The sequence below is a fragment of the Zootoca vivipara genome, chromosome 1 (genome assembly GCF_965207765.1).
Source record: "Zootoca vivipara chromosome 1, rZooViv2.hap1.1, whole genome shotgun sequence".
NCBI lineage: Eukaryota > Metazoa > Chordata > Lepidosauria > Squamata > Lacertidae > Zootoca > Zootoca vivipara.
Genome location: NC_142582.1, coordinates 53,012,334 through 53,038,740, shown reverse-complemented (window position 1 = coordinate 53,038,740; position 26,407 = coordinate 53,012,334). Strand labels below are relative to the sequence as shown.

At 45.8% G+C, this 26,407-nt stretch overlaps 1 protein-coding gene across 1 annotated transcript; it reads right to left on the bottom strand.

Annotated features, from left to right (window-relative positions):
- Positions 1 to 4,877: 4,877 nt before the first annotated feature.
- LRRC55 (leucine rich repeat containing 55) lies at positions 4,878 to 13,821 on the bottom strand. The gene is made up of 2 exons (XM_035126449.3): positions 13,038 to 13,821; positions 4,878 to 7,672 (listed from the first exon to the last, which is right to left on the bottom strand). Exons 1-2 carry the CDS (start codon positions 13,705 to 13,707, stop codon positions 7,437 to 7,439), a joined length of 906 nt encoding a protein of 301 aa, XP_034982340.1. The 5' UTR covers positions 13,708 to 13,821; the 3' UTR covers positions 4,878 to 7,436.
- Positions 13,822 to 26,407: the final 12,586 nt, after the last annotated feature.

The following is a 26,407-nucleotide window of genomic DNA, read 5'->3' as shown; positions in this document are numbered from 1 at the left end:
CAGCCACCACATCTACATCTACCGTATATATTGAATCTATATAGATCTAAAAAAAACTACCCTACATGGAGTTAAGGTGAATCTCTAGGTCTACGGAGAAACAATTAAGAATGTTTCAATTTATTCTGGAAAAGAAGTCCATGTTTTAAGTCACCTTACTTTGTCCAACCATATCTCTCTCTCTCTCTCTCTCTCTCTCTCTCTCTCTCTCTCTCTCTCTCTCTCTCTCTCTGTGTGTGTGTGTGTGTGTGTGTGTGTGTGTGTGTGTGTGTGTGAGAGAGAGAGAGAGAGAGAGAGAGAGAGAGAGATGGAATAGAGCCAACCCTTTTGGTGGCTCTATTCCATCTCTCTCTCTCTCTCTCTCTCTCTCTCTCTCTCTCTCTCTCTCTCTCTCTCTCTCTCTCTCTCTCTCTGTGTGTGTGTGTGTGTGTGAGAGAGAGAGAGAGAGAGAGAGAGAGAGATGGAATAGAGCCACCAAAAGGGAGGGAGAATGAAAAGGAAGGAAAGCCTCATAGAGAGGAAGCAGAACATCATGAGAGATAGCCCAAGATACTCTTAAGAGGAACTATCACAAAACACAAGATTTTTAAAAGATTCTTTAAAAGAAAATCCTGTCCCTTGTGAAAGTTTAAGTTCATGCTAAAATGTTATCTGCTTTTGGAATTACTTGTTGGCAAACAAAAGTGCCAGACTCTGAACTTTTAGTCGCTTGTGTTTAGAATGTTCTTTGATTTCCCCCCAAAATAGTTGTGAATACCTGTGAAAATGTTATAGATGCACCCCCTTTTAACTGTTTAAAAACTGTAAGACAAAGTAGTACAAAAGAATGATTTAAGTGCAAGTTAATTCCTCCCCACCAGATTTCTTTGTGTGCTACGATGTACACATGGAGCCGCTTTAGGAATGGGTTGCTTTCTAAGGGCTTTTCTTATGTTCTTATGAGGTCCCCATGCAATAGAGGGGCCAAACCTGGCATGCAAAGTCACATCTCCCTCTATTGACATGCCCAGGACATCTCTTGTGAGTAGTGGAAATACTGAGTCCTGTTGCATTTGCTGGATATGGAGCAATCATGTTGATCCCTCCCCTCAAAAACTTGTAGGATGGTTAGGGATCAGTCCATCCATTATTTTAATCAGGCTGCCTGACTTGAAAATGTTCCAGAAATCTGACTGGAATTTGTGTGCTGGTTGAAATGTGTAAGCGTACACTCTCTGGCACCATCATAGGGCTGCCATACACCCAGATTTTCCCGGACATTACCAGAATTTCAAAGGTAGAATTGATGTTGGGGGTGGGTTGGTTCTGAAAGGAGGCACTTTATCCGGGATTTTAGGAAACCCTACTCCTTCATGGATAACATGAGAAAATGCGTGTGTGTGCGCGTGTGCGCTATAAATGGAATTTCCTCTTTTAATCCATCAGCTGAGGATCAAATCGGCTGCTAAGATTGCACAACCTTTGTATTACATCAATACGAGCGGCACTGATTTTTTTTAGAATGTAGGGTGGGAGTATTCAAAGTGCAACACTGGCAGGTGGGAGGATGTTTGTGATGAACCTTTAGTCTGTAGCATACCCACCCCACCCAATTTTTCCCTAGCAGGTTCCCCTCCCCCTCTAGTGGATCAGTGTTGCATTGGTTAAAGAGGAGCAGTTTTTGAATAATGCATGTGCACATGGGTGTACCCAGGATCAAAGCTAGGGGGGGCATGCCAGCCACGCCCCCAGCCACACACCCCAGCCACCCGATTGGCTAGCTGGCAATGACGTGGCCAGGATCCCCCCAGGAGGCATGGTCAACATCCACACACCCCAGAGGAAAGGGGGCCGTTTGCAAGGCAGCACACGGAGCCACCCGCGCTTGCACTCCTGCCTCGCCCACTCCTTTAATGGCAGCTGTGACTAAAACGAGGTAGCAGCAGCAACGCTGCCTCCATTGAAGGAAACCTGGATCTGGACCTGGGCTAACTTCAGCCCACACTCTTTCAAGTCACAGCGAGCACAGCACAGAAAGTGCTGCCCCACAATGCTCCACGGCACTCCACAGTCCCTGCCTGTCCTCTCCAGCTGCCCTGCTTCTAGGGGGCAGCTGTTCCCCTGCCCCATGCTGGGTACGCCCATGCATGTGCATGTGTGCATGACAGAGAGGGCGGGAGGGAGGGAGGGAGAGAAAGAGAGTGGGGGGAGAGATGGAGAGAACATATGAGAAGCCCTGCTGGATCAGACTAAAGTCCTATCTTGTCCAGCATTCTCATAGTGACCAAACATAGTTCTCATAGTGGCCAACCAAATACCTATGTGAAGCCCTCCAACAGGGTATGAGAGCCATAGCCTTCAACTTCTCCAGATCTTCAGCAACTGGTATATACTGCCTCTGACACTGGAGGTAATCAGTGGCTTTCATGAGAGAGTACGGAATTAGTACCGTATTTTTTTGCTTCATAGGACACACCTGACCACCTGGCTTGGCCATCATTCACATAAGATTATTGATGACTGGACTATGCCCTCAGAGTTGCATAGCAAAATTTTGAATATATATATATAATGATATGCAAATTAGATCTTAGTTTTAAATGTTCAGTGAAGCTCTGTAAGTTCTCCACGTATCGTCGTTGAACAGACAGCTCAGTTCTGCTTATCTTTGGAGAACAGATGCTGTTGGTTCACAAAGCTCCAAAGACTTAGCTCTGAAATTCCTTAAAACATATTACAAAGTTACATAGAGCCTGACAGATCTAGCGTCAGGGAGCAGATGCCTTGCTATACTGTATTTATGGATGAGAGGCTGCAATTCTGAAATGGGCTGTTTTGCTTTTGGATTTTTTTAGAAAAATTGACAACTTTATGTCTTACGATGTTCTCAAATCTTTCAAAAGCAGAAAGTGAAATATTCGGAGAAAAGAGAGAAGACAGCATGTGTTAGTAAGACACAGGGCTTGTCCACACTTCTGTTTGTCCTGCATCCCTTATTCTCTTTGTATATTTCTGCACTAATTGATTCCCCCCCTTTCTCAGATCCAGACTTCACAGGAAAGAGTACTCATATCTTTAATTTAGAAGCAGACATGAGAAGTAGATTCCCAGCCCCTGGGATCAGGATATCAAACTAGGTTTCTTTCCAGAAAATATATTCTCACACAGCTATGCCTACACCAGCAAAAAGCTGCCGGTCAGCTCCACACTGATTACATAACTGCCCTGTGTGAGCTGAATTGCAAAAAGTTGTGAATTGATGTTGGTTCCTGCACTATATCTGGGACATTTTGCTTGATGCAGATGGACATGAGGATCTGTGCTGAGACCAACATTTATTGCCCCGCACCTGACCCACTTTTAGTGTCTATGCAATGAGACAGTAAATGTGGGTGGAGGTGTGAGGTGAGCGTGTCATGGACAATCACATGACCTCCTTCTCACTAGCTGATCTCCTGCTCAGGTTCTCATTGCCAGCCCCTGACTTACCCCAAACAAGCGCTGGATTATGATCTCTCTCTCTCTCTCTCTCTCTCTCTGATATACTACATTGATCCTCTTTAAACAGGAACCAACTATGTCAATGCAATAAAAAAAAAAAAACCAAGACGCAGCCTGAAAGGCATCCTGATGTATAAATGATGCTTGTTATTTTAATGAGTTTTGGAAAGATTGGACAAAAATCAAATCAGTCTTGCTGGGATGAATGAGATCTACTGTTTTGCATTGCTGTGCAAAACTACAAGAAAGAGAGGAACCTACTTATCACAGGCCAGCAGACATTATTCTCAATATACATAACAGAAAAAAGAAGTACCAGATGCCATTCTATGTAGTAGTAGTAGTAGTTGTTTTTAACTAGAGCAGACCTATGTTGCTTTTTTCTGTTGGAAAGATCTCCAGATATTTTTTTCACTAGGGCTGGCATGAACTTTCAGTATGAAACTGAGAGCTGCCATTAGCCATGGCTGTCTGCGGACGTTGTTCTATTTTCTGCAACTCTAGAGTGAAAGCCCATTTTCTCAGTGTGGCCATCAGAGTGACAACCAAGCCAATACCAATAAAAAACTGCAGTGGGGCTGAGATCCTTAAGGGCACCTTGAAATATTCCTCTGCAGTTCATGGCAGCTAAATACAGGCAATTCACAACAGGGTATGGGAACAATAATGCAATTCTAGCTTGCAAATGAAGGCCTATCAGAATTTAGCCCTGAATAAACCGGTTTCCGGATCCTGAAAATCACACAAAGGCAAACATTTAGGGTCATTTGACATCAACCCCCCCCCCCACGTCACAGTGCTCCCCATCACTTGGTAGTGAGATCAGTGTGAAAATGTGATTTTTGAGAAGGGCATGTGACAATTTCTTAGGTTTCCCGAATCTATAACAGTGTCAGAGATAGTCCAACACGTTCTGATGTCTGAAGCTGAACACTGAAGTGCTTCCCTCATGGTCGAATTGATCACCACCATCCATATAAATGATTGACAACTTGCTGCCTGACATCCTCTGCCTGATGGAGGTTTCCTCACCATAAAAAATGAAAAGGTCAGCTGCGGTTGGTGAAAACACTCAACTCCAAGCTGATCTCACCATGGAGTGTTTGAGGGGGAAAAGATCCTAGCATGGCACATGAAGAAATGATGGTTATGTGAGTGCACTCTGAAAAGATCCTGCCCTTTAAGGGCAGTTTTACCTGCTGTCTTCCTGATTTTGGTGAGATTGGGTGAGAACAGTGGAAGTGCTCTGTCCTCCCACCCTCCTCTCTCCAATCCCCCCCGTCCCTGCAGCGTTCAGTATCTTGTTTGGTCCTATTTCTATGCAAAACCTAAAAAAAGTACAAGTTTCAAAAGACTTTAGCTATGCTCAGCGCACACAGAAATCTCTAAGAGATAGTTATAGGCTTTATAAGGTGGTTCCCCAGCAGGGAACATTGGCTGTTGTCTTACAGTTTAACATGCCAGCTAGGCGTCTGAATCCTCATGTCCGGCTTTGTTGCTATGAGCCTTGGCACGGCGAGTCTGGATGGGAACAGTGATGCACAGTCATTGATGAAGGTCCTTGGTTGCATTTGTCTGGTCTTCAGACCAATTTATAGGAGCTGGATTTGCAGGCTGAAGACCGTGTATGTAATGGTTGAGATGAATTCACTTTGAATCCCGTCCCTGACACAGGCTTCCTATGGGACCTGGGAAATGCATTGCCTCTTTTTATACTCCCATATGAATTTGCCCCTTTGCTCGCGCCTTGGCGGCTTTGCAAGGATAATGGCAGATGAAAATGTTCTGGGGGGTGCTGAATGAATGGAGACAGCAAAGGGCCGTGAGAATCAGATGGCTTTGCCAGAGTCACCTTCCCTTCCAATGCAAACTTTCTTCCCTCCAGAATAGTTGGTTGTGATCAAGAGAAACAGGCAGTCTCCAGCAGAACTAAGCTTCAGAAGTATTTCCAAGCTCCCCGTCCCTTGGTGCTTTCAGCCCTGACTTGTAGCACCACCTGCTGCCAGAGCTTTGAGTGCCACAACAAAACAACAACTCTCAAACCAGGGCCAAGCTCCTGCAGCAGGTTGCTATTTTAGGGTGGGATTCTATCACATACAGTACTGGCGAATTCAGGTTGCACAATTGTAGTCGACTGGATTCCCCCCCCCCCCCAATAAGTGACAGGAAAGTGCACTGGTGCATGTAACCTTTGCTTTGTTACAACGTTACAACATTGTCCAACCTCCCTGCGAACAAATCAGAATGAAGAAATTGCCAGCGGCATCTAATCTCCCTGCAAACAAATTAGGAAGGACAAATGTTCAAGAAACAAGTCTGGAAGCACCCTTGAAGTGCTTGAACACTCATTTTCCTTCTGGGGTAATCTGCAACCAGGAATGTTTGGCACCCTTGCCAAATTAGTCTAAAACAGTTCTGAAGAAAAACAAAGCTGCAGATACTAGGAAGGATTTGCAATCCATAATGTATCATATCCCTACATGTGTTTTTTTTAATAAAAAAACACAAGGCAGCCCTTCACTCCATGGGCAAGATCTTATCATTTTATCCCCATTAAAAACATCTTTCTCCAGAAAAGTTGTAGCATTGGCAGCTTTGGGTTTCCCCTTCATAGCCTATATTTTTTCCTTCCATGGTTAATTTCAAAGGGAGACTGCCAACATCACCAGCTCTGGTCTACAGCCTCGGTCTAACCTCAGCCATGTACACTCCAGATCAACTTGGCTAGACTGTGCACTGTCTCCTCCCTTCTGAGCTAAACAGTACTGGCATGGCCTACAAGGGAATTAGTTTTAAGGTTTCCCCTCCTGGGATACAGTGATTCTCTGTGGGCCACCTATAGAGAGAGATTCTTCTTAGGGGAAGGACTCCACGAAAGGCCACCTAAACCAAAAGCCATATACAGCTATCAATGAGCCAGTCACAAAAGCAGGAGACACTTGTATAAATCATAGCACCATCTATGCTAAATGATTAGCAGTTGGACTGGAAAGTAGTTTTATCTGAGGTGGGTTCTCAGGCCCTCGTATTTTTGGGGGTCTCCAAAATCTGCTTGAGGAGCTTGATGGCACTGCTGCATATAAGAATAGCCTGAGAGACTGGGCTACTGGGACTTGTTAAGAAAGGTTTCGAAAACACAGTTCTTTCACACTTGGGAAAGAATGTACGCAATGATGGGATGGGATGGTTCGAGAGACAGAGCGCTTCAGACCTCCAAAGAGGAAACCTTTGATTTTTCCAGACCAGTCAGTGTGATGTGCATGTGCAAAAGTGTGTTTATGCTACAGCCGTGCATTCAAGGCATTGACTAAGAAAGGTGCAACAAGGCATGAGAGATGAGGAAAGCAAACGATGGCAAATGGTTCAAGTGTCTATCAATGTCTTTCGGTCATTTTCCAGGACATGGCTTGCTGGCTGTTTCCAGTGCGAAGAGGATTGTACAAGGCACACTTCGATCTCCCTACCCTGGCTGGCCCCATCCCCTGTACCTAGTAAGGGCTCAATCACACTTACCTTTCACCCTGTGCTTTCCATAGCACTTTAGAGTGCTATGTCCAAGCACTCCCCCCCCCCTCTGAAAATCTGCTCTTCAAGCACAGGCGGAATAACTTGGTTTGTTGGTTGGTTGCCTGAATTGGCAATTCAGATTTTCTGCAGATTGCCACTTGCTCTGGTTCAGAGTGGGTTTTCGGTGGTGGTGGTGGGAACACTTGGACACAGCTCTTTCAAGCGTGGATTGTGCCTAGAAACACAGCATGAAAGGAAGACTGAATGAGCCCCAAGAAAGATTGGCAAGCGGCAGTCTGCTGCTGTTGTACAGGGCTTGGTGGCTGGGGGGTAGGCCCAAGGAAATGGCACAGCAGGGAAAAGACAAGTCACTTTGCTTTCCCTGAACTTGATAGCCCTTGGCTCCCCCCTGGCAGTGCAGGAGCAGCAGGAAGGAGCAGGCCTTGTGGCTAGATCTCCTCATCCTCACTCGCCTTGCTCCAGCGGTGGCAGCAATTGGCAGTGATGCCCAGCAGGAAATTGGTGGCCACAGAAGCAATGGAGACGACAAAGCCCACAAAGGCAATGAAGAGATAGTCATCCAGTGTCAAGGTCAGGTGGCAGGCCTTGAAGCTCTCCTCCGTCAGTGAAAACAAAGGGGCTCCCTCCACTTCGGGTGGCTCCCGGCACTCCGCCAACTCAGTATCTGCAACAAGAACCAAGAGGGGTCAGGCCAGCGCCCACAAACACAGAGCAACACCCAGAGAAGAGAGCCATTTCTCCTCCTTTCCCAACCCATTCCTCTCTGGTCCCATCAGAAATTATAGGAAGCTGCCTACAGGAGGATAGGAAATCAGACCATTGATCCATCTAGTTCCATGATGTCAACACTGTCAGGCAGCAGCTCTCCAGGGTTTCGTGAGGCAGGGGACAATCATAGTCCTACGTGCAAAGAATGCAAAGCAGATGCTCTACCAATGGCTCCACAGAACCAAGAGGCAGGTGGCAATCAATTCTCTAACGTTTTCATGACAAGGTATGTTCTATGAACACCCAGACTTCTAGCTGTAACTAGGGATGCGGGATGAATTCAGTGTGGAATTCTTGAAACAACAGGTAAATCAAAACACAGCTATCCCCAAGGTCTGTTGGGAGATTATGCACAATGAGAGTAACAACAGCAGCAGCAGCAGCCAGAGATTGTGCAAAATGCAGTCAATATATGCACATTCTCTAAGACCTACAGGAGATTATGTACATTGACCAGGAAATGTGCACAGCTATCCATTCATGGAGAGATTAAATGCAAATTTTCCATGAGGCCTGGTAAATGTGCACAATTCACATTACCCCCTGACATATACAAACAGCTACTTTAGTCTCTTTTTAATACCCCAGTTTAAATGTTGTTTGCTATTCCACCCCATATGTGTGCAAGTGCCTCTTCCTCTCTACCCCTGAAGATACTCCCAGTCCCCCCTTATTACTGATGCTTATTATTATTATTATTATTATTATTATTATTATTATTATTATTAACTGGTATTCAGAAGCATCATTGCCCCTGACAGGGGAAGTAGAACATAACTATCAGGGATTGTATCATACACCAGATTAGGTAGATGCTTTCAAGGAAAAAAACAACTGGGCTCACCTTAACCATTCTTCAATTTTCTTTCTTCTACCCCATCACCAGCCTATTATCTCTCCTCATAATCTCCTTCTTATTTGTAACACAGACTATAAGACAGCTTTCTGCATCTTAGTGCCCTCTGTTCTGGCTGAGGATGCTAGGAAGCCCTAATCCAAAACTTCAAGAAAGCACCAGGTTGGAGAAAGCTGCTGCAAGAAAACCAATTTACACCTGCAGTGAAGCCTTTTTCTTCCATGGCTTGTAACATGCCAGACAGGAGTGGCATGTGTGTCTCGTTTCTGAATGATCCCCCATCAGGAAAAAGCAAAACAAAAACAAAATCCTCCTTGCTCATACCGGTAGATAACTAGAATGCCAGGGAGGACTGCACACTAATATTCTCGCTGATGTACAATGTTTCTTTGTTGGGGGAGACTACGGCTGGATCTACGCTGATCTAAAAAAACACTAAGAATAAAATGTTATATAGCTCTCAATACAATTTCCCATTGACTGCTGTACCCCGCCTCCCCGGTGTCACATTTATAAAGCATTTATAACATTATAACTCACAAGAGTAGATTAGTCCTATGTGGGGAGTAGGGCTGGGAGATATCTGGTTTTCAGCAGCTAAACACAGTCGTTCCTTGAAAGTCGAATGGTATCCATATTGGAAGTCCGTTTGACTTCCAAACTGTTCGGAAACCAAAGCGTGGCTTCTGATTGGCTTCAGGAAGCTCCTGCAGCCAATCAGAAGCCATGGAAGCCCTGTCGGGGGAGGGCATTTGTTAGGGAGCCAAGGCGTTTGAGATCCAAGGTATGACTGTACTGCAATATACTGCAATATACTGATATATCACAATGTCTGGAATGTTTCTCAGCTGCTTCTTCCTCCCCACCTTAGGGAAACCAAGATATATTGCCCAGCTCTACTGAGTAAGCCTCCATACCGCTCTGGCTCAGGAGAGTCCGAGGGGCAGAGAGGCTTCACTGAACTGCTCAGCTGAGGGACAGGAAGTCTCCCGCCCCCCAGCTGAACAAGCCTCAATACCACTCCGGCTCGCATTAGCTGAAGTGGTGTGGGGCTTCCTCAAAGGCGCAGATAGGTGGAGCCCAAGAAGATACTAGCCCGGAACTTTCTCAGGCACCATCTGCCTGCCTGCACCTTTGCTGTCTGCTGGCAATTTGTCAATCCTTGAAAAAGCCAACTGACGTTGGCTCCAATTCAGCACTAAAGAGTCAGTTTCCCTAGGGGAAAGTGCCTGGACTAGGGGAACCGAGCTTTGCAGAGGGCAACCACTACCTGAATGTTAAGCACTAATGAAAACTCACTGGGGAGTTGAGATTTGCCATCTTAAGAAACTAGAAGAAGGTGCACAAGACAGATAATCTTCCTCCCTGCTTGGGTTCGCTAAGAAGACATCACTACACATAAATGGGATGAGGGCACCAAACAACAGCCACCCCGTGCATCAGGGAAGAAAAATGCTGCCAAAGCTGGAGAATGGATGGCATCCTTCTCCGTCACTGTCTGCTATACATCAATCACAGAGATGGGTGGGAAATGTAAATAGAATCGATGCTCCAAGGAGATGAGAATGATTGCTAAAGCAGGACTGCCGGCTGCTGGCTCCGCAAGGGCAGGATTTCCTGTCTCCAGGTCCCCTCGCTTGCAGCTCATGAGATAAGCAAGAAGGTCAGGAAAGGACTAATGCCAGGGAGGGGGAAAAAATCAATAGAGAGTGGGAGTGGATGCTGATTTATGATTCCCAATGCAAGCTGGGGATCTGTCACTACAAGGACGCAGGGAGAGCAGAGCAGCGTGATGACACGTCACAAGGGCATCTCATTCCCTTCTAGCTCTGACAAAAATCTCGGCTTTAATGAGCAGAAAGCCTTGGTGTGCTTCTGAAAGGCCATTTGCAGCATGGTGGCAGCCACTAGGCAGCTCCACACATGGTGGCATCATTGTGTGGATATCTGGTTGTCAGTGGCCTCCAACTATATGGTGAAGTGAGCATTGCCACTGCAAGCCCCCAGCATAGCTGTCAAGTTCTCCCTTTTTAAAAAGGGAAATTCCCTTATGCTGAATAGGCTTCCTCGTGAGAAAAGGGAAAACTTGACAGCTATGGCCCCCAGGTACCAACAGGACTCATTCGTCTGTCTCTTTGCTCCTTAAAAACGCTGTGCAATGGATCTAACTAGGGTGGATTTGATTTAAATCAAATTGATTTAAATCACTAGTCAGTAAGACTTCATTTAAATCATTTTTTTTATAATTTTTTTTTACAGAAAGACTCAATCTTGCTGGTATAATCCTGACATTTACAACCAGCTGAAGGTTTCATTTTTGGAATAATAATTTTTCAGAGTACAGTAGTTTCTACAGTTATATCAAAAATTATACTCTTAGCAATACATAGACAAATATATAAAATATATAAATATATATAAAAATTATACTCTTAGCAATACATAGACAAAAATTATACTCTTAGCAATACATAGACCGATAATTATGAAATTATTGTGAGGTTTAATGAGTTAAATGTTTATATTTGGACAACTTTTCTGCTGCACTTTATTGGAAGGAGAAAAATAATCGTTTCCTTAATAACAACTTAAACCATTTATTTAACTAAAACAATAACATTATAGCATATGTATCCATGTTTGTTAACTTATGTAATTAAACAGTTTCATTTTTATTTTTTTAAAAAAGCTTAGACTGAGTTTTAGCACACATGAAAAACTTTAGCCTTTGGAAATTCCAAATTTCCTGATGAATAGCCTTTGGAAATAATGTAACTTAAATAAAAAAATATAAATAAAAAACTATCTTCAGAAAGATTTTTTCCTCCAAAAAGCATTTTAATTTAAAAATCTAATTTAAATAAAAAAATCTGATTTAAATAAAAAAACCTGATTTAAATAAAAAAATCTGATTTAAATAAGAAAACTGATTTTTTAAAAAATCTGATTTTTTAAAAAATATATTATTGATTTTTATCCACCCTGGATCTAGCCTCACAGAAGGCCAGTCGGCTGTTGCCTCTAGCCACATGGGGAGGTGATCCTCACTGTGCTCTTGGAAATCAGTGGATGTGAAGAGTCGGGTTGTGTGTGATGAGGTTCAGGCCTTTTTGTGTGTGCAGTTAGAGCTGCCACAGGACTTTTTAGCAGCCACCATGCCATACCTGCTTCTTTGCCCCACCTTTGCCCCATAAATAATTAAAAAAGCAAGGCAGATGTGTGTGGATAAACTAGGCCCCAAACTTTATTAACATTAACAGAAGGAGGTCGGCAATGGGAACTGGCTGAGGCAGAGCTTCCTGGCATTTTCTGCCTGCCTCTACTCCATCTGGTGAAGCTATTAGGTGCCATGGGAGACTCCTCTGAGTAACTACCCCAAATCCCAGGACTCTGCATGCATGATTCTGGCACGGTCCAGGGGGGCTCTTTTCCAGCTTCCATGTCCCAAAGTCCTGAGCTGCGAAACTAGAGTGACAGTCCTTTGATGCCACTTGTTACAAAGCTACCACCTAGTCCTAGAAAGTCAGAAAAGAGTAGGAGAAAGAAAAACCCTGCTTCTTTCAGTCAAGGCTTATCCACACTTCCTCTTGCTCTTCCCATGGTGCACTTTAATGCTCATTTGGAGCAAATGGCAAAGGGGTTTTACATGGACTGTTGTTTGTTCTGATTTAAAGCCAAAGAGCAGGTTTTCCCTGGGAAAGGAGAGGGGCAAGGGGGAAACTGCTCAGACCCATGCCTAAGAAAATGTGGTTCTAGTGGAAAACCACTTGGAACAAGCCGAAGTGTGAACAAGCCTTGTTTGTTTCAGAGGCAATTTCTGCTCCACCCTGAAGTGCCCAAATGCTCTTACCCTGACTCATATTCTAGGAGAAGGAGAGCACCTCCCTGCTCTGCCTAATAGTTCTAGTAGAGAAATTCTGGTTAGTAACTTTAACAGACCATTTGGAAGAAGTAGTGACCTGTTTAGTTAACCAAGTACACTCTGTCATTTATTTGAGTTTCTGTATAGCAGTTTTTGCTAACTGCAACTACAGATGCAACAAAGTACCCAGATCTAATGAATTCACACACACAAATGCTGCATGGTTGGGGAAATTTACAACCGTCTCTAAACTTTTTTTGCATTGTGTGGTTTATAATCTCTGGGAAACTGTGTAAAACAAACTGTTTCCTAGCGTAGCAGGTCTAAATCAGGTAGGGAAATGCAGAAGGCACAGGATTCAAATCCCATGATCCAAAAATGCCCTTCTTAGCCTCTCTGGGAGAACTGCTGCTTTTATTTCAAGCTGAGACAAGAGAGCCACCATTTTACCCAGAAGTTCACAATGTGTTGTGTAATAGGGAACAGAATGACAGAATCCCCAAGGGGACGCTAACAACTGGACTGCCGTGTCATTTCACCTACCTGACATGCATCGCTGGATCCTATTTCTCAACCACTTCAGCAGTGGCTCCATGGTGCAACCACACACCCAGGGATTGCCTCCAATCTGAAGAGTCACCAGGCCTGTGAGACCCTCCAGGACTTCAAGGCTGAGGAAAGACAGGCCCCCATAGCTGAGATCAAGGTCGCGTAGTTGGACCAAGCCTCGGAAAGCCTGGGGGTGCACCTTCCTCAGCCAGGGATTGTGGCTCAAGTCAATGTGCACCAGGTTGTAGGCCTCTTGGAACATGTCAGCCACCACGTGAGTCAAGTTGTTGTAGCTCAAGTCCAAGTGGGAGAGGCGCTTGGATGTCAAAAAGAGTCCGGCGGGCAACTCAACGAGGGAGTTGTTCCGCAAGTCCAACACCCTCAGCTCGGAATAGCAGGTCAGGTATCCGGGAGGAATGGTAGCGATGCGGTTGTGAGCCAGGCTCAGGTTCCTGGTGTCCAACGGAAGGTCTGGTGGCACCGAAAAGAGCCGAAGCCCACTGCAATCCACAACCTGGCTGCGGCATGTGCACAGGACCGGGCAGCCGGTGACGGCACTGGCAAAGACCACCACCGCTGCCACAAGGAAAGGGCTCAGTATCATGGCAGGGCAGCAGTGGGGTGCAAGCTGTTCTCCTCCCAGCTGAACACAGTGGGCATTCATTTTGGCAAGCTAGAGGCTACATGGCAGAGGGGAGGCCAATCAGGATGGGGAGAGCAGTGGGCAGGGATGCAGCCCAGCAAATGGGAGCCACCAATACAGAAAGCCTGCTACATTCTGACTGGGAGGAAGGGAGGACATTGAACCCCTATTTGTCCTGCTCTTGAGGCACCTATGGGAGAACAATGTGCCAAAAAAGGGCTGTAAATGGGCCTGAAGCTGACGATTTCTAGTAGTTTTATTTAGCTGCCATAAAAAATGTTTACTGTAAGAGGATGAAGAAGAGGAAAGAAATATATTTACCTGCATACATGCACATGTGACCACCTTGGTCTATGGAGATAATATATGTAAATAAAGCTGGTGGTTTTTACCCATGTTTGTTGAGCGTTACATATCTTGAGCTTGAATTAAGAGACAATGTGTTCCTTTTTTTTTTTTTTACCTTGTGTTAGCTGGAGACATAGGCCTCTTAGAGAAGTTTTCTGTCACTCCAGAAAAAATATATATAATCAGGCCCATAAATGTTGTTTCCAGTGACTCCACCTGTCGAGCATCGAAATGGTCTTCTCCTGGAGTCACTGAGGTGTCCTTTGACAGGAGCATTTATAAACAAAATGTGACTTTTGCAGGGTTCAATGGCTCCCCTTGCTTAATTTCCCATGTGCTGCTGTCCTGGGGTAGGCGGGGCCCTCTTGGAAAGGTGAGGAGGAACAATGGCTGGACACAAGCCACTTAGGAGTCTGTGGTTTCTCTTCTCTGGGAAGAAGGTTGGCTGTCATCGCTCAGTTTGGAACTACCAAAGAGCCACAGAATTCCATAGCTGCACGGATTCATGGTTTCTCCGACTTTGAAGTGCTGATGTGGAAGCCATGTGTGACAATGGCTACAGGATCCAAAAGGCCAAGGGCAACAGGTTGTGATGCTGTCCTTTAAGCCTGGTCTTCTTTCTCAGCAGGCAGCAACAAGACTCTGACTGTGCAACCTGCCAATGAAAATGCAAAGGGGATCAAAGGCACGGCAACCATGGTATTGATCAGCTTGCATGCTTTCCCCTGATGCTGCTAGAACCACAGTTCCCCACCCCTATCGTATACTTCTTGTGGTTGCCTTCACTCTGACATCATCCTACAGATCACCTCTTCCTTCACCCTGCTTTATAGTATCAGCCACCATGCATTTTTCACAAGCTGCAACAGCAGCCCCTCATTTCGGATCTGGAACCCTTGATTACGACATATTTCTGGGGACTCCACACAGCTTCCTCCTCTGTGCGTTTCTGATGTTGCAGCCATAGACTTTTGTGCAGAGAAGAACAGGGGCAGGGGAGAGCTTTGGCACGGTTCATTTGGCAAAGGAGTAAATTCATGTTAAAAAAAAAAAGCCAAAGCAATCAGATTGAAATACTAGATTAAACTTTGGGGAAGTCCTTACAAATCTCATCTCTGCAGCTAACTCCTACTTTTGCTCCCCCCTGGATTTCACACAAACTGGTCATTGTCCCTCAGTCAAGATGACCCACATTTTTTCCTAGCCCAGGCTCAGCTGCAGGGCGCCACCCATTCATCCACAGATTGTGTCCTCCCTCAAAGAGGGCACATGTTGCGGTGAGACCTGGCAACCAAACCCTTGTGTTGTGGGTGGGTACGATTGGATAGCTACAACACCCAATTGGTAGGTCCCTTGTTGCTGGGTTTAATCTGACCAATGGGACGCTAGCCAAATGGATCAAGGGACCTATATATGCCAATGCACGTGACCCTGAGCTTTCTCTCTTGGTCAGTGCATCGGAACACCCGCCCACCTCTCCCTATATTTAGGGCTTGCGCGCTTGACCTTGCTATGCCATCATGTGTCGCCTGTCGTTGGGATAGGGGCACGGCAGGAATTTTCCCCACTTGGCTGATTGGCTGGTGCCATTTGGGTTTTGCCTGCCACGTAGCAAATCGTCACAACTTGTAAGGTTGTAGATAGGCTCTGGTTCAGGTGATAGGGATGGGGGAAGGCTCTCGCCATCCCTATATGAAGGGACATTCCATTAAAGGAATCCAGGGACTCAATGGTTTGGTCAACCCTGTGAGGAGTTGTGCCCATGTCTGAGTCCAGGGGGACATCTGGGTGGTGGACATAGCATGTCTGCAGCTTTCTGCCATTCCAGGTGTTCACCCTTGGCTGACCTACGATAGAGCTCTGGGTCAGCACTACCTGCAAGGGTGCAGGGAGCTAGTCAAACCAGAGCCTATGCAACCACTCACTTGCTGTAATCAATAAAGTTGTGGCCTAAATTCTGCCAAAAACCAATCCAAAAATCTGAGTCTTGTGTGAATTTATTTAAGGGGGAGGTTTAAAGGTCTGAACATGCAAAGGTCTGCTGAGAGGCAACTCATAGCTCCTTCCTCCACCATTAGCTGTGGAGGAGCTTTGGGCCTCCACACAAACACACCACTCGGATTTTATTCTGTTGGGAGAACTGGGCCTGCGTTTCAGATTTCCCTGCATCCCTCACCATCCCTCTCCTTTATCCCCAAGTCTCTGCACATGGCTTCCTAGAGGCTCTTCCCTAACTTGGACCACACTTGCCTCTCTCTTCCCACGTCTCTCTCCTTCCAAAGCTTTCTTCATTCACCACTGCCATCCACCCCTCTCTCCGTCTCTGTTTTCTGTTGTGTCCTCCTCCTCCTCCAGCAAGATCGACCTGGATGCCCTGCAGAGCTCACATCTTATTTGCCCTCTCCCCACTCATCCTTGCCATGTCCTCTTTCCACCCATTGCCTCCTCTCCATTACACCCCATTGTCAAATGCACCCTCCATCCTCACCCGCTGGACACACCCTGCTCACACAAGGCAGGGACTACCCAAGTCTTTGTTTTTCCACAGATGCACAGCACACAGGCATCCCCTCTTCATTTCTCCCCCCCCCCCCGTCACATCATCAATTTTCTTTTGTTCCAAGGAGACACTTACTCTGAGCAGAGGGTGGCTGTTTTTCGGTTGGAGCTCAGCTCAGCTCTGGTGCTGCGGACTCCTGTGCTAGTTCCTTCCTATTCAGCTGTGCTTCTTGCCTCCTTTCATCCTTTCTTTCATCTGCACCTCTAAAAGACAGAGATGCTGTCAGTCGTCTCATTGAATTGCAGCCACTGTTGCGCTCTCTCTCTCTCTGATTTCATCCAGGTCTTTCCCCACCTCCTCTTCCCTCCTTCTCCCTCTCTCGCCACCCCCCTCTCTCTCCCCCCCTTGAGGGCCAGGTACTGACGTTTCACTGTCTCTTAGCAACTGCCTCCTCATCTCTGAGCAACAGGAGAGCTGGCTGCAGACCCCACTGAGCTGATGGGGGTGGGGTGGGGAGAGAAGAAAAAGAAGGATGAAGCAAGAGAGGATGGAATAAAAAGCGCACCCACGGAATCCCAGAGATGGGGGAGGGCACGTATCCTGGAGGGAGTGGGAAAGCAGAATCAGGCAGACGGGGGTGGTTGGCGATCTAGGAGACAGACAGGGGCAGAGAACGAGGAGGCAAACAGGGACACACAGACACACGGAAATTGAGAGCGGAGAAATAGACTGGGAATGAGCAAGATATGCTAGGGAAGCAGCTTCTCATTGCTGACTCGGATTCTTAGACTGCAAACACACCGTAAAAGTAAAGAACATTCCCCCCTCAAAGAATTTTGGGAACTCTCACAGAGCTACAATTCAAAGCACCCATAGGAAACGACAGTTCCCATAATTCTTTGGAGTGGGTGGGGGGCTGAGCTGAGTGTCTGCAGAAAGGGGGGCATGAATCTAAGGTCAGAAGGCAATTCCTTGCCTCTTCCTACAGATGATGGCTTTAACAAGGCCTGGAGACCAACTCTTCTCTTCGCCAACAACCTTGAGGCACCAGACATCCTGCCCAGCAGCCATATTGGCTTTTCCTTTGTGGCCTATGGCCACCTCACAGAGCTTTTGATTAGTTATTTAACACTCTCCACATGTGTGTGTGGAGTTATTTTCCCTCCTTTCCCTGTGGGGGTTTGGCACCTATTAGGGGGACGTTTCATGTCTGTTTTCCCCATTGCCTCTTGCTGGCATCTGGTGGGAAGACAGATGGTGCAAAAACCCCAGGAGAGAGGTTGCTCTTTTCCTTTTGTGTATGGAGCTCTCCCTTGGGTAGATATTAATTGGTTTTATTTCAAAATCCCAATAGGCTCCAAAGGGACCTCCCACCTGAAACGGACTTCACAAATGCAGATCTATCCTTTGCCAGTTAAACTTCACAAAGGCACAGCGGTGGGTAAATATTGCCTCATTTCCTCCCTTAAAAGCACAGCATTTCTGCCTGTGCTAATTTAGAAACCTCACCAGGTATGACTCAGGAGAACAAAGCCTGCCAAATGTCAGAGAGCAGTCTTTCCCAACCTGGTGCCCTCCAGATGTCACTAGACTACAATTCCCATCTTCCCTAAACATTGGCTTTGCTGCCTGGAGCTGATGGAATTTGCAGTCCAGGGATGGGAAACCTGTAGCCCTTCAGATGCTGTAGGGCTCCTGTTCCTGGGAGGCGCAGCCAACGGTCAGGGATGATGGGAGTTGTAGTCCACCACCAGATTCCTCCACTCCTGTTGAAGTCTAAAATAACTGTAGGGCACCAGATCGATGAAAGGATATAACAGAGTGTCCTTGATGGTATTTGCCAGTTGTTTGGCCATCAGTGAGATCTGTAGCCTGTAAAGCTACAGCCAGGGTTTAACTTAAAAAGGTAAAGGTAAAGGGGTACCTGACCATTAGGTCCAGTTGCGGACGACTCTGGGGTTGCACGTTTGTCTCGCTCTGTAGGCTGTGGGAGCCGGGGTTTGTCCACAGACAGCTTCTGGGTCATGTGGCCAGCATGACTAAGCCACTTCTGGCGAACCAGAGAGAAATACACATGACTTAAAAGAGAGAGCTCTTTTCTAATAGTGTGTGACCTGCTATGCCAACTTTGGCAATAGATCAGGACTAAGATAATGCAAGTGTACCTCTGTACCATTGTTGTGTGGCAGCATTTGATCTGTTTGGTTTTGTTGAAAATAATAAAAATATTGTTGCACAGCACCCCAATCTCTGAGTGGTGGGAGATTCCAGGTGCTTACCCAGGGTACGTGTTTCCCTTGGAATGAGGCATAGTGAAGACTGTGGTGTCTTTAGGATATATGGTTTGTTCACGCATATCTACTGTGCATCCTGAGCCTACGGCGGAGGGGTCCACAGCATTAACACCCAAAGAGGGCCCTGGACTCGAACAAAAATCAAACACTGCTCTGTCTCTCTCGGTTCCCAGTTTGCTGCTTTGCTTCTAACCCACATCACTCCAAACTCTAAACTTTGGCTTTTTCCTCCTAACTATCCACGAGTAGGGGGACCTCTCCACCCATTTGCCATCTCATGCAGATCCCCTTTCCTTTGTTCCTCTTAATGGCCCATCACCCAGGTGATTGCCTCACCAGGAAGCTAGCCTGGTTTATATTTTGACACTTCCTGGATCCAGGAGATCCTTCTAACCCCTGAATTCCTACACCCCCCCCAAACTCATAACATGATATATCATACAGTGGGACCTCAACTTATGAATTTAATCTGTTCCGAATGCACAGTCGTAGGTCGAAAACTTCGTAAGTCGAGTTTCCCATAGGAAAAGCGGTTTCCCATAGGAATGCATTGGAAATGGAAAAATTCGTAAGTCGAGGAAACCACATCTAAAACCTCGTAAGTCGAGGAAACCGCATCTAGCTGTGAACGGGTTTTCTGTTTGGATGTCGGAAAAAACGTAAGCGCGCAGCCACTTTTCCTGCTCATAAGTCGAAAACTGATGTCGAGGAGCTCGTAAGTCGAGGTCCCACTGTACTTTTTTTTTTAAAAAAAAGATACACAGAATCCAAGGCCAGCCAAGTTATTTTGGCACCTGAGGTAGAATAACTTGTAAGTGCTTCTGTCCTGGGCCTTACCTGGCAGTAAAAACGCAACAAGAAAGTAAATAACTAATAATATACTGTCCTTTCATTTGCTAGAATTGCAACTGTATTATCACACTTCTAAAATACGATGTTAGCATTGTTTCTTCTGCCCTACCATTATAGCTTCCCAGTCTCCTCTATATTTGTTCACCCCCCCTGCTTTTCTTTCACTAAGATGTACCTGTCATTATCCTTCATGGACCAGCAGTTTTGTGACAGCCTGGAGAAAATGAGACTGCTGGCATCAGCTAAAAGCCGAGGAAGCCCCAGGGTCTATTTAAGCAGAAACTTCTGGGGCGAACAGGAAATGAATTGGAAAGATCAAGAATGACACAATTGGGGGAAGAGGAGACAGCGGAGACTGAGGGGGGTAGAATGAGGTAAGGCAACCTTGGATCCAGCTTTCACACAACAGAGGAGGAGAGAAACCTGATAGAATCAGGCCATATTATTTACACCATAGGGTAAATGTTGGTGATAGACAAGCACCGGCCTCTGAACCCTGGTTGCCATTTCTCAACTGCAAATGGCAATGTGAGGGATCTTTTGTTCCTCAGGGGAGAAATGTTTATGGTGATGCTCTACCCTTCTGCATTTACTGCTTTCCCAGCTGCTTTCCTTCACCTGACACAGAGGAGACGCAACCAGGAGGAAGAGGGCTTTCAGGAGGAAGAGTGGTAGGCAGGGTGCCTCTTAAGTCCACCCTGCTCCTCCCCTGCAAGCCACCTCTCCAACTTTGCAGAGGATAATATTGGCCAGTGTGGTGGGACCAGTGGTCGTTGGTGGACTCTGGGCTTGGAGGGGTTGCTTGGCAGTCCCAGATGTTGCGTGGGCAAGGCCAAATTGCTCTGCTTCTCTCCCCATCCTCCTCCCCGGCAAAGAAGCAGTGGACACGTAAGCAGTACAGCTCTAGCAATCCTGTGATATAATAAAGGAACATCACAATGTGAGCAATTTGTTGTTATCGCTGCTATTGTGGTGTGCTTCTAAACAAACGTCACTTCATTTAGATTATATTCTCTGTAAGAGCATTCTGGAAGCAATCCTATCCCATGTAGGCCTGGCCATGAAGTGGCTCACTGTGTGACCTTGGTCCAGGCACTGTCTCTCAGCAAAATTGCTATGAAGAAAACATGTCACCTTGAGCTTCTTGGATAAAAGGTGGGATATAACGAGTAATTCCGTTGTTCCCGCAAGGGGACAATGACAATAAAGTTTTCTCTGTCTATAATCAATCAATAAATACATCATTTTCTATTAATCATAATGTACATAGAGCCCTGCTGGGACAGCCTGGCATTCTGTTCCTGACCAGATGCCTATGTAAACCACAATAGTAGAACTGAGCAATGTTCTGCAGCAAGAGAGCAACTGTGCAACATAATCCTTCTGTATTAGATGGCACTTACTCCTATGTAAATGTATGAAGAAATCAGATTTTTTCCAGCACCCTTCTTACATCTTGCTCCAAGACAGATGATGACAAACAAAAATAGCCAAACAAGCAAGGGTGTCTTAGGATTCCCATAGAAAGTACCTGAGAACTCTCAAGTACCTAGTACCTGAGAACGCTCAACTAAGTTACTTAGATATAACATCAGAGATATCTGAAATCTCACATATCAATTTAACATGGAATTCATGCGGATTTTAAGCAAAATCCACACCACATCGCACATGTGTGAATACATTTCTAGCCGGAGAAATGCAGTGTGAGAACATTAATCCCCCCAATATGATAGGAGACTTTGTGAATCTGTCCAGAGTTTCATAGAATCATAGGATTGTGGAGTTGGAAGATGGCTGAAGTCTCACACATCAAGTTAACACGGCATTTGAGTGGCTTTTAAGCAAGATGCACACCACATATTCACAAAGTCCCCCCACCGTATTAAAAAAAATGGTTAAAGCAGCAATCACAGTTGCAGCAATAGAGCTAAAACTCACACATGCTTTAGATGACAAAGGCTAGAAGTTAAAGGACTCTCCTCCCTTGGAGGTTTTAAGCAGATATTGGATGGCCATATATCATGAATGCTTTTGATGAGATTTCTGTATTACTGGGTCCCTGCCAACTCTCCCATTCTATGAATATGCCCCAGCCCCCTCCTGGCTCTTGAGTTGGGGCTGGGGCTCTGGTAGGATGCCCAGTGGTGGCAGGGGATGATGCCTCCCCTCAATATTGGGGGGGGCTGGGTCCCCTGATTCAAAATATTGAGGGGATTGGAGCCCCTGGCGCTCCCTATACCTGGGCCGGTGCCTCTGGACCAGCCCACTGTAGGGATGTGGCCCCTGCTGGGCTGCCCAGAAGAGAATGTCAGCATGATGGTGTCAGATCTCTTCCCCAACTTGAACCAACAATCCTTTGTGCACAAGGAACAACTGGCATGCAGGAGGCAAGGGCAAGGGCAGGGCGTGTGTTTTCAGGCTCCCTAGTTGATTTTATACAGTTTAAAGTAGCTGAAAAAGACTGCTGTGTTGTGATTATAAGGGGTGATGGCTAGTGCTAGAGGGCTGGGTTGTTACATCTCTCTGTGTGTTTGCATGGTAATAGTGCTGTCATTTATGCATCTTCATTGTGTAATCGTCAGTTGCATCTGTTGGTGTGTTTGTGCCGGGCTGGCTGTCATCTCTGAGTTGGTTTGACAGATGGATCTTGGCTGGATCTGTATTCGATAGTTATTTCTGTATTTTTGGCAGAAAGGCTGCCTTTTATGTATGTGGATTTATGTTAGTTTGTTGAGCCTATCAGTTTGGATATTGACGTTATGCCTCCGGGAGGATTTCCATCGCTGTGTTGAATCTGGGCGGAAATATATGCTGGCAGATTGCATGGGTACCAGAGGGCTGCTCCCTAGCAGACATTTTGTACTTGAAAATGGATTCCCAAGTATAAAGTACTCAAATATGCCAGTGAGGAAGGGTGACCAGCTTTAAAAACAAATATTGTTTTTTAGTCGTGTCCAACTCTTCGTGATCCCATGGACCAGAGCATGCCAGGCACTCCTGTCTTCCACTGTCTCCTGCAGTTTGGTCAGACTCATGTTGGTAGCTTCGAGAACACTGTCCAACCATCTCGTCCTCTGTCGTCCCCTTCTCCTTGTGCCCTCAATCTTTCCCAGCATCAGGGTTTTTTCGAGGGAGTCTTCTCTTCTCATGAGGTGGCCAAAGTATTGGAGCCTCAGCTTCAGGATCTGTCCTTCCAGTGAGCACTCAGGGCTGATTTCCTTAAGAATGGAAAACAAATATTAGCTCAGCCCAAGTAAGAAAAAGTCACAGTTTATAGCCATGGGATGAGCTCCCTTTGTTAACTGGGAAACCCAGGCAGATGTGTTTTTTTAAATAAATGATATTATTATTATTATTATTATTATTATTATTATTATTATTATTAACTTGTGTGTCTGATGAAATTGACTGAGGTCCCTGAAATGTTCTGTCATGATAAATGTGCTAGCTTTTGCCACAACAGAATAACATGACTGCTGTTCTGGAACAGTGTAAACAAATATACCTTTTTTTTTTTTTTTACTTTTGTTGGAAATCTAGACTGCAAATGGGTCTGGTTACTATCCATTTCTTTGCTTGTCATGTATTGGACGTTGTATTGAGGTTGGGTGAACAGCTTGTCACAGGATATATTTGTGATGTGTCATGATTACAGTACTTTACAGCAGACAAGGGAGTGCAGGCATACAAAATAATTTGTCAAGCAAACAGTCTGACTCACTGACTGCTGCGGCTGCTGCTTTTGAGAGAGCAAGGTGCTGAGGGTGTATGTGTGGGACCCACACATGGTAACAGAGATCTTTGGAGGGGAGGGCTCTGGAGAGAGCCAGGAGAAGGCATGTGGGTGAACAGGCAACATGCCTGTAAATCCCAGTCGCTGGAAATCACAGGTGGGGAAAGCGCTATTGCACTATGGTCCTTCTCACGAGCTTCCCAAAGGCGTCGGGTTGACTACTGTGAGAACAAAATGCCAGGGGCCTTTGCTTCTCATCCAGTAGGGCTCTTCTTATCTTTTTAAGGAGAGGAAGGTAATGAGGAGAATGTATGCATCTCACTTTGTGTCAAACACTTGAGGGGAAAAAAAAGTCCGACTGAGGGAGCCATGGTGGCACCACAAAAAACGGTAGTGGCAGGTGTGGTGGGGCAGAGCCGCTTCCCTGGCTGACGTTAGTTTCTCTGCAGCTCACCTGGGCAGCACTGGGCTGTGGCTGGGTGGTGGCTAAGTTGGGGCTAGAGGAGAGCTCACCAAGGCTTCCTTTTGTGCCTCAGTGTCAGAATTCTCTTCCCCCTGACTGGTGAATCCCCAGTGAAAGCCCACTCTTTACTGCTGAAAACAATTCTGCAGAAAACTCAAATTGCTGTTTGTTTCTTCTGATTGCGCTAAAGAGTGGGTTTTCCTGGGGACAGCGGCAGGGCAGGGGGAGAGCATTCTGACATGGAGCTTTAAACTGTGGACCAGCACCATTCGAGTAAGCTACAGCAATGACACTAGTCTTAGCCATACTTACTCTTGTCCTGCTGCTTCCTCCCCAGGGAAAACTGCTCTTTAGAGCTCAGTCGGAGCAAACAGCAATTCAGGGTCTCCCCAAATTGCTGTTTTGTTCTGATCTTTTTGCTAAAGAGTGGGTTTGCCCTTAGAAAAGAGCAGGGGAAACCACTTGGACCCTTGCCTAAAAAGCATGGGTCAAGAGGAAAATGGCTCAGACCTGTATTTCTGAGGTACGCACAAACAGGTGTGGACGAGGCCACTGCCAGCTGCTACTGCCAGTGCTGACTACCTGAAGAAGTGTGCATGCACACAAAATCTCATACCAATGACAAACTTGGTTGGTCTCTAAGGTGCTGCTGGAAGGAAATTTTTTTATTTTGTTTCGACTATGTCAGACCAACACGGCTACCTACCTGTAACTATCTGATGTGGATTGAGGATGTGTGCAGGGAGGTGCTGCCCTCAAGTCATTGCCTAAATATCTTTCTCTAAAGAGCCAGAGGTAGGCCTACTACCTGCTTCGCGAGATGTAAGTTGCAGGAAGCAACTTAAATCTAACACAAAGATGACATACGGTATTTTAATTAAGAACTGTTAATGTTCTGCCACACAGAACAGGCCATTTTCTTACAGCTGTGTATACACTATAAAGCAGGCATCCCCAAACTGCGGCCCTCCAGATGTTTTGGCCTACAACTCCCATGATCCCTAGCTAACAGGACCAGTGGTCAGAGAAGATGGGAATTGTAGTCCAAAACACCTGGAGGGCTGAAGTTTGGGGATGCCTGCTATAACGCATGTTTGAAGCACATTTCCACCTCAAAGAATTCTTGACACTGTCATTTGTTAAGGGTTGCTGGGAATTATACCTCTGTGCGGGGTAAACGACATACCCAGAATTCTTTGAGGGGGAAAATGTGCTCTGAATGTGCTTTAAAGGTACATTATAGTGTGTAATTAGCCATAGATAATCTCACGAAGAGTCGGACACAACTAAATGACTAAACAACAAAATCTCACAAATGTGTTCTTTATTTTGGAGCTCTTTGGGTGACATTCTTAGCTGGGGGCTAACATCAACAAATATCACAGTCTCAGGGAGACAGCATTTCTTTAGTTGGTGTCATGGACCGGCTGACACATGAAGCAATTGAAAAGAATTATTCAATAAAATGACCCACGAAATGAGCCTGAAGAGGGTGGCCTGAATCACTTCCATGACAAGAAGACTCACGAGATGTTCACATTATTTAAAAGATGGGAACACGATTGATAATTCTGAACAAAACAAACGATTCTAGTGTTCAACCACTAAAATGGCTGGATTAAAAACAAGAACGACAGAAGCACTCTCTGGGAAAGTATCGAATCAAAAAGTTTAGTTTCCTTACAGATTTTGAAAAAATGAAAATGTGAACCCCCATGAAAAATTCCAGAAGCAAACATTGTATAGGTGTGGATCAAAGTATTGCTTGCACCCCCTAAATGGTGGTGATGTTAATAATCCAAAAAAGCAGATCTCATCAAGCTCTGTTCCCTGTGTGACATTTTGGGGCAGCGTGGCAGCTGGAGGAAGCTTTGCTGTGTGTCACAGTCAAAGAAAGCTCCAGCATCTTCTCTTCCAGTTGCCTGACCGCCTTCACCCACGATAGCCCACTTCTTAATGGATGGTGATGAGTGAAAGGTTGCCATGAAAGCTGGTGGGCGGCACTGATTGGTCCTGGCTGAAGAACAGATGACAGGATGGATATAAACATGGGGGGGGGATAAAAAGAATGACAGCATATTGTTCAGATTCTTCAAAGGGCTCCCTATAAAACCTTTGTGCCAAGTTGTTTAGTTTAATCCTGAATTCACCAGGAGATGTGAATTCACCTCCAGGCCTAGAGCAGCTCATATCAGCTGCCCTCTGATAAATAAGTTAACAGGGCTGACAGCAGTCTTGGGGTCACACAGTTACAAGGCTGAAAGTACTGCCTGCCAATGGGTGGCTGTTTCTGTGAGCAGAAAATATGGTGGTGTACTATTGCCACCTGCTGGACGTCTCTGCAAACAGAAATTCGACAGATTTCGGGCAGATGAGCTTATATCCTGTAGTGTATTTATTGAACCAGAGCCAGGGGGTTCATAATGTCTATCAGCCACAAAAGCGCCTGTTGTCTCTGCCATGTGCATTTTGAGTGCTGACGGTGTCTGAAGTTGTCGCCGCTGCTCTCTGGAAGCTCGCGCAAAATC